The following is a 20,353-nucleotide window of genomic DNA, read 5'->3' as shown; positions in this document are numbered from 1 at the left end:
GGTCATAGATATAAAATGGACAGCACATAAAATGTGAATGTGGGAATGTAGGTATGGTAAGAAAAAAAAGGAAAGGAGGAAAGAAAAGCAGAGAAGAAGTGAGGGTAAGTGGAAAGTGGAAAGAGTAAAAAGCAGAATGGTTAGAAAAAGTATAGGTGAGTCAAAAAGGGAAGAGGTGAGAGGAAAAGTGAGGAAAGAAACGAGGTTTCTTCCTATATTATCGTTGCGTGTATGGCCAGCTTTAAGCTGGTAAAAATGTGACACATGGTAAAGTGTAAGAAGTAGGGCAAGACCAGAAGCAAAACACATACTCAAGGCAAGAGCATCAATATAAGACATCTTTCTGAGGGAAATAGTTTAACTTTATTTAATAGGCAAAATGCAAGTTGCTGGAAGAGATTATACACAATGTGCTATCAAGAAAAATAAAAAAAAACTCATCCAGTGTATAGTGTAAGTTACGACTATAATGTACTGTTTGTAAGCATAGGATTATTATAGTATTACAATTTTCCAGAAAAAAAGAAAGTTTCAATTGAATGTGCTATGCAGACATTCAGCATTAATGCTATCATACCCATATAAGTGCATTAGCATGCTGCACCATTGCTGGAAGGGCTTTTCACTTACCTGGTTCCATTAGATGATGATGATGGTCCTGGAAACTGTAGAGGGACTGGAGAGATTAACCAAGTGCTATTAAGTTTTGGTGTGGACTTTGAAATGGCCATTGATGGCTTTGGATAGGGTACATAACCAACATTAAAGGATGATGCAAATGAAGTCCTAGAAAGCTGGCTACCAGAGGAGGTGGGCAAGTTTATCATGGAGTGTCGGTGACGTCCAGATATAGGACCCGCTGCACTGTTGGCTAGGCACTGGTGACAAAGACATGCTGCAGATTTATGAACAGGTCCCATTGCTGATGTTAACGGATAAGGAATGTCAGCTCTTCTCTGAATTTGTCTTCTAAAACCTGTCATTTTATTTATCTGAATGCCAGAGTTTAAGTCAGCCTGGTAGGGGAGTCCAAATGCTCCAAGATCCACCAATGGTCTTCTATTGCAGTAATTTTCATCTAAGTATATGGTAATTGGCATTTCATAAGCAGTCCAACATGCTTCATCATTCATCCATTCCCAAGAAATTCCTTTGGCTGGTGCAGAATCTGATGCATAAAGTGATTTCCTCACACTTCGCATGGTTCCTTGTAAACAAATAGAGAAAATTATTTAACAAAAGACGACAGCACCTGCTTACATAAATAGGTTGAAATTGCAGTGTGCATTTTAATCCAGCAAATAACAGTTATGAAGATTTATGCCACAAGCTTTACATTTTAGGGATTTTTTCATGTACCACCACAAGTGCAGTGTGCAAAGTGCTATTTCAGACACTATTCTTCAGCTTGTTTCGAATTCACAAACTGCGTCATGAATCAGACCATTGCACCAATGCTAGTAAAGCCCATTCGGACTATTGTGCTAAACATTTTGGAGTCTAGATTTGTCACTTTAGGGCTATTACTGCATATTCCAAGGAACATCATTTGCAGCCTTAACTTTTCGAAATTATGCAGCGTTACAGATTTGCGCAACGCAGTTTACCATTCGAAAGAATTTGAGCTTAAATTGTGCGCGAGCTAAACAGTTTTGGAGTTTTAAACTGAAAATAGCATTGGGTTTACTGTGCTAGTTTTTCATCTTGGTACAAAAGCACTATTCCGGCCCACAGTGGGAACCCAGGCATTACCTCTAGATTGTAGGTGGCAATATTTCCAGGTTTCCCCAGTGCCAGTGCTTACAATTTACAACAGGAGATGGGATGGAAGCACGTGAGCCAAATTCAGCTTTAGGAAAATTTTAAAAAAAGTGCATTTGGGCACAAGTTTCTTTATTTAATGGCATCAATGCATACAACTGTGTTCACTTTTGCGCAATTGCTGTTTTGGGGGGGGATGCCCAAAAAATTGGCCAGTGATGTAACAATGTGTGTACAGCGGCCTAGACAGAAGGCTAGCATTTTTTTTAGTCACTGAAAGATGCCTAACACTAGCGATGCTAGTTTTGACAATTTGTCAATCCATGCCAAACCTAACCTGCCATTGCTTTTTAATAGAAGAGTAACACTGGACCAGACAGAAGGTAAGCATTTTTGGCTTACCGGGAGATTATCACATGCCTAACAAACTGGGAATATTGATGTTCTTACCCTAACCTAGCCTATTACATCCAGGACCCTGTCATATGGCTCATCAGCAGAATAAAAGTGTTAAGCTTGTTTGATATTCTAATGGACCAATATCTATAATGGATCAATATCTATAATACATGGATATCTGTCAAAATTGCAACATATACACACCAAAAAGCATACAACAATTATATTGGCATATTTATGACCAAACTTTAAGCAGATGCTGGTGACTGTCAAACAGGGATATCTTGAAATAGTGAAGCAAACAATGCTAGTCTGACTGTGCTAGTAATTGCCATAAGGGTGAAGACACATGGAGCTACTAGCAGCAGCTACTTGTCGTGGCTACTAAAAGAGACAATGCTGATAATTTACTGATAACTGTCTCGATGTGTGTTTTAGCAGAGGCAATTCTCACTATGGGCAGGGGATTTTCTAGCATTTAGTAGCTGTGACAAGTAGCTGCTACTAAGTAGCTCCGTGTGTCTTCACCCTAAGTGTTTCCCATCCAGCAAAGGCAATCCTATGCTTTTGGATTGGACTATGAATATTATGAAAACAAAGACAAAGCCCTTCCCCTGTGTAGTAGAAACTATGCCCCTCTATTTTACTGGCTACTATCCCAATCTCTCAACATACATGCAGTGAGGGTTGGTTATTTTGAAAGTCAGATTTAAAAACACAAGCAAATGGAGCACACAACAATGTATTTGACCTGTCAATCAAAATCTGATCCCTGCATGAAGGGTGATTACGAAGAAGGGAATAGTGAAGAGTAACAGCTTTATTTTTGAAACCGTACAGAATTTGTAATTTATTATATTTGGAAAGTTCCTTATTTCTATGATATGACACTCATTCTGTTTTCTTTCAAGAATTGTTTTCCTCTGAGCCAGCTTGGCAGGCTATGGCACTATACAGTAGTGCCGTGTTGCCTCCTTAAGAAAAATAGCAGGGACATAAAACAGACAAAAATCACCCAAAAAGAGTCATTTTAGATGAGTCAAACCTTGCAGAATGAAAACAACTTGTCAGACTGCAGAGGTTGGTTTATGTAGCTTGCATGAAAGTCTTATATCTTTAATCCACACAAAGGAATATACTAATAGACATGCATACATACATTTAATTATGCTTGTATGATCATACTAACCCAAACACGTCCACACCCTGTAACTATGAAGTAAAATAATATATATTTTTCGGTCTTCATCTGTGCGCCATCAGATTTCCTTTTATGTGGATCAACAAAGCTCATAAATTAAGGATCTCAACTCCTGGGCCAGATATAAACATCTCTCCAAACTCATCCATCCTGTCCACTTGTATTCAGGAACAACACACCCAAGCTATGAGACTGATAATAAAGGATCCACCATTAACTAAGCAGTGACCAGGATAACACTATTTCCTTCCAAACTGAAAGTGCTTACCACACTCTGCCCTATTTAGAAAGTTCAGCAGTTTAAGTATGTTCCTTATTTCCGGCACATTCTAAAATTCTATACTACAGAAACACCCTCTTGAATAAATGAAGTTATGCAATGCACGTAGCCTACTGGGAAATACACCTTATCCTATGTACTGTTTAAATATATTACCAGGATTCCCTGTGCCGAACTGCACAATGACTTTAAATGGAAAATAGATACATTTTTACTTCTGCAACCATTCTGCAACATAATTTTTTGTCATTTGTTTATTATTTTGGCCCTAGGCCAGCTGTGAATACCATTCTAAGTGTGCATCTAGGCAGATTTCTTTACTTTCTTAATGTATTAGACTCTACATACAGACCCTAAACAGAACCCATTGCAAACTACCACAACCTTGCTCTCCTGTACCAGTCTTTCTAAAGCAACCATGATGTTCTGCTGCCTCACATCCAGTCACTGGCACACATTGCTGTAAAGCAGCATGCATTCTAGAAGCTTATCTGGTCCTGGCTTCTAGTGTGGATGCCACTGGTCAGCGTTCAGCAACAGGAAGCAGAAGAGAAGTGGGCAAACTTGGCAGCTTCAAACCCCAGCACGAAAACTCTGCCTGATATGGGGGAACAGAGCTGATATGGGGAATGAGGTTGCAGAAGTTCAGGAGGGGGGGGGGGGAATCTGTGCAGGGAGTCATCAGGCCCAGGCTGGCAATCTGTGGATTCTGGCAAATGCCAGAGGGGATGCTAAACGAGGCCATAGACAGTCACTATTTATTGGGCTGGTGGTGGGCTGTTTGGGACAGTAAATGCATTATCCATTATATTGGTAGGATAAAGAAACAGTGTAAATTTTGGGAAAACTTAAAATAAGTGTATGTAAAAATTGAGGTTTCAATGTATTTCTCCTTCTTTCTTCTGAATCCCAGGGCCAGTGCATGCACAGTAGAGTGAAAAGGCAGACTTTTTTGTTAAATTTCGGCTTTTCACTCTACTCTACTGTGCATGAAGACGGAAGGAAAACGAGACACTCGCTTGCGGCTACCCTGGGCTGGTGTGGTTTCCTTCTCACAATAGCACCAGTGACTTAGCCTTTCCTTCTCCTTTAGGATGAGTTTCTATGATCTTTCTGAATGTTGTAACATTTCCTGCTACATAAAAATGGTAATTTAAACAAGGTGCACGACTGTTGTAATCAATTTTTGTGTTTCGAAACAGATTCCGTAACTTAACTATGGTCACCCACTCTCTGTTAAAAAGAAGAAAAGGGAATTGCTATAAATATAGGGTGCGAGTTGAAAAACTTGCCCCAGGTGACAGTGCCGGCAAGTTTCCAGGGCGGCAAAAAGCTGCTCCTGGTAACTTAAAGAGGCAAAATAATAATCAGAATTTCGCCTCTTCTAGTGCAGAGAGCGCTATTGCGTTCTCTGCACTAGCGATGCGGCCCTCCCTCTGATACGAAAAAGCTAAATGCGGGGGGAGCAAGGGGGCAGTATCAACTTGCCTGCCACAGGTGGCACTGTTCACAACTCAGACTGTAAGTACCCACATTGTTCACACCTGCAGGAGCAGTGCCATCATTGTGGCACTGTATGTACTGCCTGCCCTATGCTGCCTTTGCGTGCCATACTCTGCCTGCTCTATGCAGCTCGTGTGTGCCATTCTCTGCCTGCCCTATGCTGCCTGTGGAAGGTGAACCTGGTAGGGGTTTGTTCTAGGAGTTTGTTAGTAATGGAAGTAATCATTATATGGTCCCTAAGCTTTGTAATTATGTGCTGTGCTATCCACAGGGAAGGAATGTGGATTTAAGGGTATGTCTATTGACTTTTTCACATATGAATTAAGGGTGATATCCCTACAGTAAGTACCAACCATTTGGGTTTTTGCTCTGCTACCACCATTAATGTGGTCTTACAAATTTTTGCCCTTGGTACCACAGAAGTTGGACAGCACTGGTCTAGGCCAATTCACTATATCCAGAAACAAAGTAAACTATAGAAAAACTGGAAGTTAGATAAGGCTTTTTCTGCAAACATTAAATAAATCCAACACAAATTTGCCACCATTATGGATTTATGCAGCCAAGTTACCGTCAAGTGCAAGGCAGTGCTTTATTATTACAGAGAAAAAGGAAACAATTTTAAAAGGTAATGGGTTTACTTTAACAGCATTGGCAAAGGGGAAGTTTGCCACTAGTAGGGAGCACAATTTACTGAGGGGGACAAAGTGTCGGAAAATACATTTTTATTGTGGTGAATGGGAAATACTGTGTTGTAAAACATCTGAAATGCGTGAAAACGCAAAGGCATTTTCATAGAATGTTTCACACACATTTTACCTGTGGCATTTGCCCTTCACTCTAAGAAAAAGGCATTTTTCGGTGCTTGGTCTATCTATGCAGGCACTATGCAACTTTACTCAGATGCTACCCACTTTTACTACTAATAAATACTATGATGTATTAGTACAACACATGTGTATAGGAAAAGCTGTTTTTTGACATTTAGTATGTTGCAAACAGTTACAACACATACAAAATGCACCTCTGTGGCTACATACAAGGATGCCATAGAACAAATCTGGTGCTGGATCTTTCATCTAAAGTCATGCAAGATTTCATATAAGCCAACTACTCCTGCGGCAGCTTCACCTTCCATCATTAAGAATGAAAGAAACCACATTAATAACAGAAGTACTGACTGAAGTTCATATAAAGTCTGTGAATAATGCAAAGAGTCTGCTCTACTGTGACTAATCCACATTTAAAGCACAGCGGGAGTTGTAGCCCAAGAATTTAGTTATTAAAAATGAAAGACCTTCATGTTTTTTTTTTTTTTTTTTCTAAATTGTTTAAACAGAAATGTTTGAACACACAGTCCCTCCAAGAAAAGGAAGATTGCTTCTTTTAGTCAGCCATGAGCAAGGACGCTGCTGCCAGGGCCAGAATTAGGGCTAGGCAGAAGGCACCTAGGGTGCAACAGTTGTAAGGGCGCCAGGTATGTATCTCTTTGCCTACCCCTAGTTCGGAAACTTGTCCTCCCACTACCTTCAAGTCTCACTCACACCCTGCATAACCCCCCCCCCCCCCCGTCTTCAGTGCGAGCATGCATGCTTGATCACGCATGCACGCACTATTCCACTCTGCACCAGCAATATGGCCCCTCCTGCCCCCCCTTGACACAAAAAAAAAGAAGCACAGGGGAAGCGAGGGGGTGGTGGCATCAACTCGGCTGCCACAGACAGCTAGGACCCAGTACCCCTGAGGCAGTGCTGGCCACGAGAGCTAGACTAAGAAGTCTGCACGTGGGGTGTGAGCAGGAACTGGCACAGTCATCATCCATTGTGTGACCAGAACCTCATATAAAGGGAGACAGTTTAACCTAAGTGCAATGAATAGGGCTTGTGCTGAACATGTGCTTTGTTTGCTGAACCCATGGTTTTTGCCTATTGTTTTAATAACAAACAGAGATTCCATGTTAGATTACCATGGCCTAGACTACCAGCGCACAGGTAATACCCCTGCAAAATGGCCTTATTTAGAGAAGGCAGTGGCAGTCGTTGGTCTAGGTCTAAGACAGTCCCAGACATAAATATGGTTCAACCTTAACCCTTTTATTCTACACATAACAATTCAACATTTGAGGGACAGTGTCAAAGACACATGGCAAAGTAAAAACCTTGCAGGGTCCATTTAAGACTGGATAATTGCTCTTGGGACTGAATTATCAGATCCCACCATGTATTAGAATTATCAGATAGCCACCATGTATACATTTATGACCATCCTAAATTCACCTTACAGAAAACTGTTGTGAAAATTTAATAGATGCGAGATTTGGAAAGCCTTTCTGTGCCAGAGTCCCTTTGATCTTGACACAATGCAATTTTCAAATGTAATTAATGCTTTCTATTATGTTTTTTGCTGTTGAGAAAAGGGTGTGGTTAAAATGAACTGAGATATAAGACAACATTTTCAGATTTTGCACATAACTGAAGCAAAACAAAAATAAATCCTGTGTGCCACATAACCCCTAATTACTGGGTTCAAATAAGTGAAAGCACACTAAAATAGCAGGTTCTGGAGAAACCAATATTAGCAGCAGCAGCTGTTTTCTATTTAACCATTAAAAAAAAAAAAAAGTATTTTTAGAGGTCATTGAGTGCAGTGCTTTAGGGTTTGTACTCAAGAGCGTTCCTTTCTGCGTTTCCCTTGTGGTGTGTTCCTCCGCAGGGAAGTGCAGGAAGGAAAGCATCCTGTTCTTCCCAATGCGTCCATACTCACACATGCGCATGTAAACACTGAACGTAGGCAGGATGCAGCATACCAAGTTCTACCTGCGTTTGGCACTTACATGCGACTGTGTAAGTACAGGTCCATTAGGAAGAAGAGGATGCTTTCCTTCCTGTGCTTCCCTGGGGTGGAACACAGAGGAACACAACGCAGGGAAGTACAGAAAGGAACACTCTTGAGTACGAACCCTAAAGCACTGCACTCAATGACACCTGTTTAAAGGAAAAGTAACACTAAAATTTTTTAAGTAAAAAATCTCCTCTACCCTGCCCCAATAATTGCCCTATCCTGCAAACCACTTAGTATTTTGAATGCTTTATTAGAAAATACCTGATTAAACTGGGCTTCCGGTCATTTGAAGTAAGGCGATACGGCGAAGGAAGGCGCAGCATCCACGATGCGACGATCGATTGATCGAGCCTAGCTTGACTCCTTCCTATACAGAAGGAAGGCTAGGCTTGATCAATCAATCCTCGCAAAGTGGATGCTGCTCCTTTCTTAGCCATATCGCCTTACTTCAAATGACCGGAAGCCAAGTTTTAGCAGGTATTTTCTAATAAAGCATTCAAAATACTAAGTGGTTTGCACGATAGGGCAATTATTGGGGCAGGGTAGAATAGATTTTTTACTTAAAAATGTTTAGTGTTACTTTTCCTTTAAAGGATGTAAACATAAAATTGTAATTCTACGCAACTGTCATTACAGTTTTAGAGTTATTTGTAAATGTAATTTGAAGGAAAGGCAGTATCTGTCTGTTCCTATCTATGCTCTGCACTGGTAGTTCTGACTTTTCAAAGACTATAGCAGAAGCAAGCATAAAGAGCTGACATCTTGTACACTGAACAGTTAGAACCAGGAGCACAGAAAGAGATAGATGCACATTAAAGGAGAAGGAAAGGTTAAGTCACTTGGGGGTGCCAAAATGTTAGGCATCCCCCAGTGACTTTAATCGCTTGCCTTTTACCCCGGGCTGGTGCCCCTGTTAGGAGAAAACAGCACCAGCCCGGGGTACCCGCAGTGAGTATTTCCTCTTCCGTGTTCGCGCTTGCGCAGTAGAGTGAAAAGCTGAACTTTAACAAAAAAGTTGGCTTCTCACTCTACTGCGCATGCGTGGCCCAGGAATTTTGTCGGCAGAAGGAACAAGGAAGCGCTCACTGCAGGTACCCCGGGCTGGTGCGGTTTTCTCCTAACAGGGGCACCAGCCCGGGGTAAAAGGTTAGCGATTAAAGTCACTTGGGGGTGCCTAACATTTTGGAACCCCCAAGTGACTTAGCCTTTCCTTCTCCTTTAATTTCAATTGCACTTACATGTATAAATAGCTTTAAAACCACAAAGATGTTTGGTGTATATTGGAAAACTGTCCAGATTTATATTTTCTCTTATTAGTCTAAAATTTCTTACCGAGTTTTCATTCCTTTCTATTTACTGTGAGCACTGAGCACAAAGCTTTGGTTGAGGGGACATCATTGCAATTAAAATAAACTGCTGAGATGTACCCCTCCAAGGAACAGGGATATTCCTTAGCTAGCACCTCACTGCACAAAGTTTCAGAAAATGTTGTACTACAGCACATAAAGAAAAAATGTCAGCGTGATGATAAACTGACAATAAACATAACAACCCCTTAAGTAAATAGCACATATAACATAACAAATACATCCTTCCCCTCTAAGTAAAGCAGTCAAACAACGCCTTAGTCAATACAGTGTTAAATTCCAAGAAATGTTTGTAGGTCACACCAAACAAAGCAGGTCACTCACACCCATTCCTTCTCTGTTTTCATTCGTGCAGATGCTTTACCACTCACTTGTTAATTATACCATTCAAAGGGGAAATACATAAATGCTTTACTTAACCACAGAAACTCTTTATGAAGAGGTAGGCTATGTGACAGGTTGAACTAATGATACTGCCTTAGGACAATAGCCTAATGTACCAGAAAAAGAGCTTATCAAGGAGAAGAGACATAATATATATATATATAATAAGTTGTATAGATACAAATTTTTGAATTTTAAAAAAATTCAATAAATAAATTTAAAAAAAAAAAAAAAAAAAAAAGAGAGGAAAGTCTGCCTTTTCTTTTATTGATAGGTCTATGAACTAATATCCTAGAGGGGCACTTTTATGTAAGTTGTAAAAATTGTAAAATGTCTTGTAAATTACAGCAACTGAATCATTCGGGACATTTTACATGTTCCTTTGGTAATATGCTAATATACCTGTTTATAATTTTTTTTTTTTTTAAACTGCAAAACAGAACTTTTTTCACCTCATGCCACACTGCAGTTTTTGTTCATGAAGGTAAAAACACCCTTCCCTGCCTGAGCTGTTTCTAATGTTCCAGCAAATCCAGGCTTTAGTTCAGGATTAAGAGAAATCCCAGTACTTTTTGCAGGCTGAATCCTTAAGGGCTTCTAAACAGCATTTTAATGTGTTTAAGGTGTGGCATGTTTTTGTACTCTATGCAGATTGGCAATGCAGGAGTTAACGGATTTCAGTCTTGCCTATTAGCCTGTAACCACAGGAACAAAGCAGGGATTTCTTTTTCCCCCATGGGTGAGCAACAATCCCTTGTTCACAGATTATGCATTTGTTGTCATGTTTATCGAATGTTAACATGCAAGTTAGGGTTCAGAATATCTTTTTAGCCAGGTCACAAGGCAAGTTGGGTTACCATTTTTCTGGTGACATTTTAGGACAAAGACACCATGATTCTTAATCTCTGAGCACAAATATACAAATCGCCAAGTGTGAAATGTATGGCGCAGGACTAGTTGATGCAACTTTTGCTGTGGCCAATTAGTCACCACAACTGTATTTTAAAAAACGCGACTTATCGTCCCCATCTTATTGGTCTGTAGGGGAAGGGATGGGAAGGTGAAGGCAAGGATCAGAGAGATATGTGTTGTGGGAGAAGGGATGGTGGACTTGATAGGTTGGGTCAAGTAGCAGAAGATAAACAACCAATCTACACTAAAATGGCTTCCAAAACAAAAATAAAAAAACAAAACCAAAAAACCAAATCAAAACAAAAATAAACAAAACTTTGAACTGCAATTGCTGTAGAGGCAATGTTAACATTATAGCAGTAATTTCTGCAGACTTTAAGGGGCTGATTTACTAACCCACGAATCCGACCCGAATTGGAAATGTTCCGACTTGAAAACGAACATTTTGCGACTTTTTCGTATGTTTTGCGATTTTTTCGGATTCTGTACGAATTTTTCGTTACCAATACGATTTTTGCGTAAAAACGCGAGTTTTTCGTATCCATTACGAAAGTTGCGTAAAAAGTTGCGCATTTTGCGTAGCGTTAAAACTTACGCGAAAAATGCGCAACTTTTCGCGTAAGTTTTAACGCTACGCAAAATGCGCAACTTTTTACGCAACTTTCGTAATGGATAGGAAAACTCGCGTTTTTACGCAAAAATCGTATTGGATCCGAAAAATTCGTAAAGAATCCGAAAAAATCGCAAAACATACGAAAAAATCGCAAAGTACCGATCATTACGAAAAAAACGCAATCGGACTCCATTCGACCCGTTCGTGGGTAAGTAAATCAGCCCCTATGACTAGTGCAACATTGGGCTGATTCTCAGACTGAATAAAAATGCATAGGCAGACACAGTGAATATTAGCAAAAAATCTCTAGACTTTTCATTTCCAGACGATATCCGCTGCACTTGCCTACACCTGGCCGGAGACAATGCTTCCGGGTGCAGGCAAAGTAGCAAGCTGGTGCCAGGGCAGGGTCTAATTCTTGGTCTGCATTTTTCACAGGCCGAGAATCAGCCCCGTGTGGCACTAGCCCAAGGACTACCATTACCTGGCAGAAATCCGCCTCTCCCGAAGGTGACATGGTGCTGACCTTTCACGTTTGTTGGAATCGCTGCATGTAATGTATTTTAAATGCTGTAATTTCAACTAATAAAAAGGGGGCAGTAGTCTGGTGCTTCTACTTTAAATCACTATATTTAATTAGAAAATATTTAACATTAGTTAGGGAGATGGTGGAGATCCAGCCTAATCAAAGCAAAGGGACCCATAGGTTAAAGGGGAACTCCACCCAAACACAACTTAAGCTTTTAGACTAAATTCTTCTAGATACTGTACAACTTAAGCTTAATTTCAAGCAACTTTGCAATTTACATCAATTAAAAAATATGCAGCCTTTTCATGATTTTTAATGTATATGGTTTACAACAGTTACCTATGCCTGGCCCACTGTTCTTCTGCTGATCTCACAGACTACTGTGAGATTTACAAAAAAAAAAAAAAAGTAACAGAAGTCGACTGTCCTCAGCCTGAATCCTCCAAATCTTACAATTCTCTGCACGTGTCAATAAGAAAAGGAACATCACAGTGCAATGCATTGAGGGTTATATAGTTTCTGTATGCTATCTGAAGTTGTTACAATTTCTAACATCAATGTTTAAGTCCTCTGCCAGGATTTAAAATGATGCAGAAAGAGAAAAAATTATTTGTAACTTGATTTTAGCATATAAAAATGGTATTTATTCATACTTTTTGAAGGTACAGATGATAAGTATATTAGGGGTTTCTGTGTTGTGTGGGGCTCTTTAACAAATTTTCTTTCAGAAGCCGGAGCTCCTCGTTATGGTTAATTTGAATGTGCTGAAAGGCTGATACCGTGCTTGTCAGTACACACATATACAGAGGGGACAGAAGGCAGATCGGGGCATATTTACACAAGCAGAAAAATGACCTGTGTGGGTTGTAAGAATCCATTCTCATATGGTATTGGTTTGTAGTAATCTGTAAGGCTTGGATAATATTGACAAGTAGGAACTCTTGTGGTAGGCAGGAACCGATTCTAAAGAGCTAACTTGCCTCCACAGATAGTCATTGAAACCTCTTCTCTAAGGGCAGTGACACAAGGAATGTTTTATTGCCTGTGTTTTATTGTTGCTACAAAATGCCTGAAAATACCTTGTCATAAGAAATACTGAGAGTTTTCTCTGCTAAAACACTCAATTTGCGTAATATCTCAGAAATGCTTATGAGGGCATTTAGCATACACTTGCTTGTATGGATGCAGGCTTCCCACAGCCAACAAGGAGGTCCTGCCCAGGACCTTTACAATATGTCTCATAGCATTTAAATACTACACAAGATGTGCTTATCTAGATTGTGCTTCATGAAGCAAAACATTATTGAAGTATTGGAAAATTTGTCTTTCCCACCAAAAACACCAAATGTGTTTTGTACTTTCTGTATAGGAATAACAGCGTTTTTCTGAGCAAATTCAAGAAAAGACCCATAACCTTCTTCACATAAGGATGAAGACAGAATTTTAATAAGCAGACGCTTGATTTCATCACGCCTGTTTTACAAGCCAAATTACAAACAAAAAAAAATGATTTGGAGTTGCCTCCCATTCTCTAATCTAAAATAAATTAATTGTGGGAAAGGTTGACTTCATAGTTTGTGAAAACCGACACCCTGGCTATGTTCTTACATGTCAGCTATACTGTGTCTTTCTCAATCTATTTGATCTTCATGCAATCAACAGTAAAGCTCTATAAGGCTGGTGTCCCACAGAGCGGTTCAGTTGCCTCACGATAGATCTCCGATATCGTCAGTGACTAACCGCTCCGAAAAGGTTTTCCACCAGCAACTGATTTCCACCGATAGCAGAGATCAATTGTGTGCGACTGAACCCTGTAGGACATCAGCCTTAAAGGAAGCAGTATGTCACACATTTCAGAATATGATTTATAAATCAGCAGATATTATTAGCCATGGAGCTGACCTATCTTCCTTGGAGAGGAGAACACACAGTTTGCTATACAAAAGAGAAAGTAATTTTTAAAGTTACATTGTTCATATATCTTGAAATACTGTGCTATTCCTTCTTTTGTGGAGGATGAAATCCTGGTTGAATTAACATGGTTGAAAAGGTTAAAAATCTACACTTGCCTTAGACCAGTTCAGAAGAAAATTATTTGATTTGGCATTGTAATCAAAGGGTACCTGTTAACCAATATAGATCAACAAGATTTGGATAATACAGAATGCATTTCTTCATACTTTATTTGTTTATATTGTTCCTTTGGTGAGGAAAATTGTGTTCCTGTCATTATCTATGTTTGAGGTACTAGCTATAAAAGGGTGATGGCACACTAGATTAGTCATCTGTGGTAAATCGGAGCCACGGAAGGCAACTAATCTCCTGAAAAGGCTTTTCCAACACTAATAATCCCAGGTGGGGAAACATATGCATCTCTTATGATTTTATGATTCCCCACATGCAATTTACATTATAGCAGGTAGGAAGGAAACTAGGGTTGTTTTTTTGCCTGCTGTATAACAGATTTATGGTGGGCATTGCGGCATATTGTGGCACTGCACTAAAGACCCATGGCAAACAGGGCATATTTTCCCCTAATGTACAATGCAAAAGCAGGGAAAAAGCTTTTCAGTCTAAACAACTCTTTTTGGGATAACCTCTTTACACCATTACATCATATGTATAAAGTTGGCATATAAATGTCTGAAATTTCCATTTTATTTGATTTGTTTTTAACAAGTGGAGCAACATCTAGGAATATCTCCAAACATTTTTGCAATCATACCAAAATGATCTCACACAAGTGAGAAAGCGCTAAATGTGCCATTGCCCTAAAGGGAAATGTCTGATATAGGCACTTCAGAATTATTCTTTTAAAATATTCTTTTAAAACAAAGCTTATTTGTTTGGCAAATAATAAAACTGATACTTGGGGCTATGGCAGACTTTTTCAATTATATAATATACCATAAAATACACCATGAAATATCCTTTTCTCCTGGTATTACTACTGGAAAAAAAGATTGGCCTCTTACCTGTATCTTGCCTAAACTGTGAAAGGGTTGGAATATCAATAATGTATGGTGCCAGTTTAGGATCAGCTTTTCCAAGAGATATGCTGTTGCTGTTTCCATAGGCTCGGAAACCTTTCTGCTGTGAATATGACACCATATATTGTTCAATATAGTTGCTCACTGCACTGCTGTATGGTCGCCATTTGTTATGCTCATCTTGCCATTCCCAAACAGCAACAGAGGCATTCCACTGATTAGACACCGTAGGAAGTCCTGAGAAACTAGGAACCCCACCACCTGGTGGAGGAGCAGCTGCCATCTGAAAGGAATGAGCGTATTATCCAAAAAATATTTTTTTACTGTTCTTGGTTTTCAGAACTAATTTCTTTGGGTTGCAACTCCTTTTTCGTTCACCATTGTACAAACCTAAAAAAGATAAAAAAAAAAAAAAAAAACATAATTATGGATAAGTAGCACAAAAATAGGATTCATTTTTAAACTAACTGGGAAATAAACAATGTATTAGTTGCTGCGACATCTCACCAATAAAACTCTAGATACAAACAATATAAAACATGAAGAGAGTTTTTCAATTTTTATAGAAACAAATGGTTAGTGATCTATACCATGTGTGCATTATATATTACAGAAAACAGTCTTCCTTTATAATATGCCTCAGATATCTGTGAGCTGGAAGAGATGTTTATTAAATATTTAATAGGTTAATAGGCAAATCCTATTAATCTATCCACTGTAGCAGTATATTGTAAATGTATCCACCCAAAACACTTGGTTTGCTCTAATAACAGACAAGGTAATGAGCAGGCTTGCAAAAGGATTGGTATTTTGCTGACCAGTACAAGTCTGCTTGCCACCACTGTTATTAAAGGAGAACTAAGCCCTACCCTATTTCTAGCCACCCCTCCACCCCCTCCCCACAAGAGATATTCTGTTTTAAGTCTTCTTATAATGGAATTAATTAGCTGATGTGTTTAGATGGGTCAAATCTTTGTTTCAAAGTCAAATTCAGGAGAAAACACCCATGTGTAAGAGCCACTATAACAACAGCTTTCATGTAATAAAGTATGTAATGCAATCGTGAAGGTTTGAAACACCCATTAACCCTACTTATGATTTAGGTAGTGATGTATGAAGTGTGTTAGGCAAAAGATTAAAAACTCCTGTTCAGGTGGAAGGATGAGAGACTTTAACAGATGAGCATTTCTTTACATGGTTGTTTGTGGTGGTTCTTTCATGCATTCCACCACGAGGATTGGCATGAAGAAACGCAGCCTGTTCTTTTCAATGCCGTAGGGCAGCAACTTCCCTGCAGCAGAGTAAGTATAAACTTTCTGAAAATAACAGAATGCATTAACTCCTGCATTCCCCTGCCATGGAATGCATGAAAAATCCACATTATTGAAACGCAAGAAAAACTGTCTGTAAAAGCCCTAATGGGATAGAGAGGGACACCTCCTTTCTCTAGTTTCTGACTTAGTATATCAAGCCTATCTGAGGAATTATACTGTCTTTATGAAAACCTCCCCCAAGGAAATTCTAGACACAAGAGGTCACTAACCCCAAGAGGAAAATAACAGGCCTATATATTATTCTAATAAAAACTGAAGCTTACTAACTCAGCGGAAGTAAATACAAAAAAAAAAAGACACTTCACAGCTGTGGGCTACATATGGGGAACTATTTTTTTTAAATGAAGACATAGTACAGACAAACTGAACTAAAGACATAGTACAGAAAAACTGGACACATTATCCTTTGCAGGAAATAAAGGTTTTAAATTAAAATACATCACTCTCTTACTTGCCAAGCGTGTTAACCTTCAACAAAAGCTAACACTCCCTGCCAATTCTCCCCAGGCAAACCGTGTTCCATTTTCCTCCCAATAATTTGCAAACTCATTTTCACTTTAAGCTAGCCAGGTCTCTTCAATAGAATCAGAATGAAAACAGAAACTCAATAAAGGTAAAAATCCCCTCAGTTCAGTAATAAACACTAATGTACATGTTGCATCATTCAAAATGATGTAGGCACATTCCTCAAACACTTTATATTTCGATAACAAAAAAAACACCTTTAGCTATTTCACAAAAGGCTGGCCAATAAACTAACTCCCAGCATATGATTACATTACTAGGTGCTCAAACCCACACCTCAAATGCACAAAACAATGAGAAAAATATCTGAAGTGGTGAAATGTATAAAAATACATCACTCAACCACACTGTATTAATAAGCCCATATGCATTTGTTTGTGTTCAAAATGGTAACTGCGACATTACATTTTTATGGGTAATGGCACACAGAGCATGCAAGCATATTCCGACTGAACGAGTGGATGACAAAATACTTTGAATCACAACTCTCCCATTAACTTCTAAGGTAATAATCTGCCCCTATTCACGAGTGCATTCACGAGTCATGTGATTATCACTCACAAATGCACTAGTTGGTGTTTTCAAGTGTTAAACGCCTGACCCACAAGCACATCTGTGAGTGCAGGCAATTACTGTGAAAAACACTGCTTGTAAAAATGTTCCCTAGTTTCCCAAAGTATTCTTCCTTAATGCACAAGAAAATCTTTCACTAAAGGTGGCCATACACAGGCTTATTTAAACTGCTAATTCGAGTCCTTCGGACCAATATGGCAGCTCATTTGCCCCTCTATGGGGATCCCAGACGGGCAATCCAGCAGACAAAAATTGGCCTGGTATATCGATATGGGGATATGGGGGCACATCAGCTCATTGATAGGTTCCTGACTTGAATAAATCCTATACTCCTCGTTGTAATTTGATTGTTTGGTCCTAGGGCCCGATATCACCTAGCTTATGTGAGCATATCGGGAAAAAGAACCGCTAGATTGCCGACCTCTGCAAATGAGCAGATCTTAAAGTGTATGGCCACCTGTGGTTATTCTGAATAATCTGCACTAAAACACTCTGAAACTTTTTGCCCTTTTTAAGTGCTCACGTTTTTGCGGCTTACATTACATTACATTAACAGTTATTTATAAAGCGCCAACATATTCCGCAGCGCTGTACAATAAGTGGGTTACATACATTGGACATACAGAGTAACATATAAAGCAATCAATAACCGATACAAGAGGTGAAGAGGGCCCTGCCCAAAAGAGCTTACAATCTACAAGGAACATGGCCTTTTCTCTTAGGGCTGAGGCATGAATATTGATTTATTTAGGGAGAGGAAGCGCAGAACCAAGGGCTGAAGAAAACTGGAATATTGTCAACTACAGTGGAATGGACAGGAAAGCAATTAAATAATGTGTGGCATTATTGCCAACTAGGAATGCTGGGGGTAGTTTGGCAACCAGCTGAAATGCCACAAGCTGGCAATCAGTGTTATAGCACTAGATGATATTGGCCTGCTTTTACCACATACTGTGGCAAAATGTACTGACCTGTCACTGTTGTTTAACCTGTCACAATTGTAAATAAGGCTTATTTACATTTGCTGGAACCTAAAATTGGCACAGAATTGTACCAAAATGCATCAAAAACTATGCAGAATTGCACTTGTTCTTCATTAACCATGGATGAACAAACAGTACAAAAATCATATATTTATTAAAAATAATATTACATGCATGTATTCCATACAGGTATGGCATCTATTATCTAGCATGCTTGGGAAATTATAGTTTTTGCATAAAGGTTCTTCCTGTAAACTGGAACACTGAAAAACACTCAAACATAAAAACACCAACATGGACTTGTGGAGCTAAAGGTGGCCATACACAGGCAGATTTAAGCATCAATTTGGGTCCTTCTGACAGTTTCGGGTTCAAAACTATAAGATTACTCCAATATCACCCACCTTAAATGGATCTTATAGTGTACGGCCATCAAGTTAAGTAAAAAAAAAAAAAAAAAAAGGTGCTATTTTATTTTTACGAAAAAGGAAATCAGTAAAAAAAAAAAAACAGAAAACAGAGTTCCTATTTTTCAGAGATTTCTGGGTAATAGGTTTGTGGATAATATATGCCATGCTTGTAGCAGCAAAGACAAAACACTATTCTCTAACTATATATCCTATTATATTGTAAATATACATTTGCACATGATTCTGCCATGTTATTTTGTGCATAGCCCATACAGGACTATGCTGATAAACTTTTTATTCCAAATTTTTCTGCTGCAAATTAACTAAATCGGGCAGACATAAGAATGCACTTAAATGACTCATGCTGATGATAATCTGTTTCAAAATAACAATGAAATAATCCATATCAATGTCACAAGGTTAACGACAAACACCTAATCCACGGTATTTATAATGCCTAACATAAAGTGCACCTTCTATTTTTCTAAACACATGTATGTCACAAGAGTATGTCACTCTGCACTCCCCTAATCCCCTTTACATAATAATCTACATTCTAGCAGCCACACCATATATATCACCCTGCGCTCCCCCAGCAGCCACACTGTACATACCACCCTGCGCTCCCCCAGAAGCCACACTGTACATACCACCCTGCGCTCCCCCAGCAGCCACACTGTACATACCACCCTGCGCTCCCCCAGCAGCCACACTGTACATACCACCCTGGGCTCCCCCAGCAGCCACACTGTACATACCACCCTGCGCTCCCCCAGCAGCCACACTGTACATACCACCCTGCGCTCCCCCAGCAGCCACACTGTACATACCACCCTGGGCTCCCCCAGCAGCCACACTGTACATACCACCCTGCGCTCCCCCAGCAGCCACACTGTACATACCACCCTGGGCTCCCCCAGCAGCCACACTGTACATACCACCCTGGGCTCCCCCAGCAGCCACACTGTACATACCACCCTGGGCTCCCCCAGCAGCCACACTGTACATACCACCCTGGGCTCCCCTAGCAGCCAGACTGTACATACCACCCTGGGCTCCCCCAGCAGCCACACTGTACATACCACCCTGGGCTCCCCCAGCAGCCACACTGTACATACCACCCTGGGCTCCCCCAGCCGCCACACTGTACATACCACCCTGGGCTCCCCTAGCAGCCACACTGTACATACCACCCTGGGCTCCCCTAGCAGCCACACTGTACATACCACCCTGCGCTCCCCCAGCAGCCACACTGTACATACCACCCTGCGCTCCCCCAGCAGCCACACTGTACATACCACCCTGGGCTCCCCCAGCAGCCACACTGTACATACCACCCTGGGCTCCCCATCATACTGCTCCCCCAAACACACTGTACATTTCACACTATGCCCAACCCCCCCCCCCCCCCCCCCCCCCAAACAGTCATGTTTATATCAGTTTGCTCTTTCAGTTCAGCTACTTAGTACAGTACATAGAGAGATCCCCACCGTAGATCCCCTTACTCTCCTTCCAGCCCTTACCTCCGCCATTTCCCTCTCACAGCAGCCCTCACCTCTTGCAAACCCTTCTTTTGTGTATTGATGTACCTTTCTGGCATCTGAAACCTGAGCCACCGGAGTTCTACATTCAGATCGCCTACCCCCTCCTCTGCATGGGCCGCAGCAGCTCCAAAGACTGGCTTTGAGGAAGTTGTGATATCACAGCTAAGCACTCCCTCAAGTGACATCACATTCCCCCGCCCACGT

At 40.2% G+C, this 20,353-nt stretch overlaps 2 protein-coding genes across 5 annotated transcripts in view; both read right to left on the bottom strand.

Annotated features, from left to right (window-relative positions):
- Nucleotides 1–20,292, bottom strand: part of dtx2 (deltex 2, E3 ubiquitin ligase) — a 49,617-nt gene extending 29,325 nt beyond the window's left edge. For 2 of the 4 annotated variants that reach the window (XM_012956691.3, XM_018091155.2), the window contains exons 1-3: nt 20,195–20,292; nt 14,766–15,170; nt 631–1,207 (exon numbers count right to left, since the gene is read on the bottom strand). In XM_012956691.3, the coding sequence (XP_012812145.1) occupies nt 631–1,207; nt 14,766–15,063 (875 nt within the window). In that variant the 5' untranslated portion in view covers nt 15,064–15,170; nt 20,195–20,292. 4 annotated transcript variants of the gene reach the window in all.
- LOC116408599 (keratin, type I cytoskeletal 9-like) lies at nt 19,155–19,937 on the bottom strand. The gene has a single exon (XM_031896218.1). It carries the CDS (start codon nt 19,935–19,937, stop codon nt 19,155–19,157), a length of 783 nt encoding a protein of 260 aa, XP_031752078.1.
- Nucleotides 20,293–20,353: the final 61 nt, after the last annotated feature.

The sequence above is a fragment of the Xenopus tropicalis genome, chromosome 2 (assembly GCF_000004195.4).
Source record: "Xenopus tropicalis strain Nigerian chromosome 2, UCB_Xtro_10.0, whole genome shotgun sequence".
NCBI lineage: Eukaryota > Metazoa > Chordata > Amphibia > Anura > Pipidae > Xenopus > Xenopus tropicalis.
The sequence above is the reverse complement of the archived record's forward strand: the minus strand, read 5'-3'. Positions and strand labels throughout refer to the sequence as shown.

Excerpts from the sequence above, each read along its gene's own strand:
- LOC116408599 (XM_031896218.1), bottom strand. The coding sequence starts at position 19,937 with ATGTACAGTGTGGCTGCTGGGGGAGCCCAGGGTGGTATGTACAGTGTG.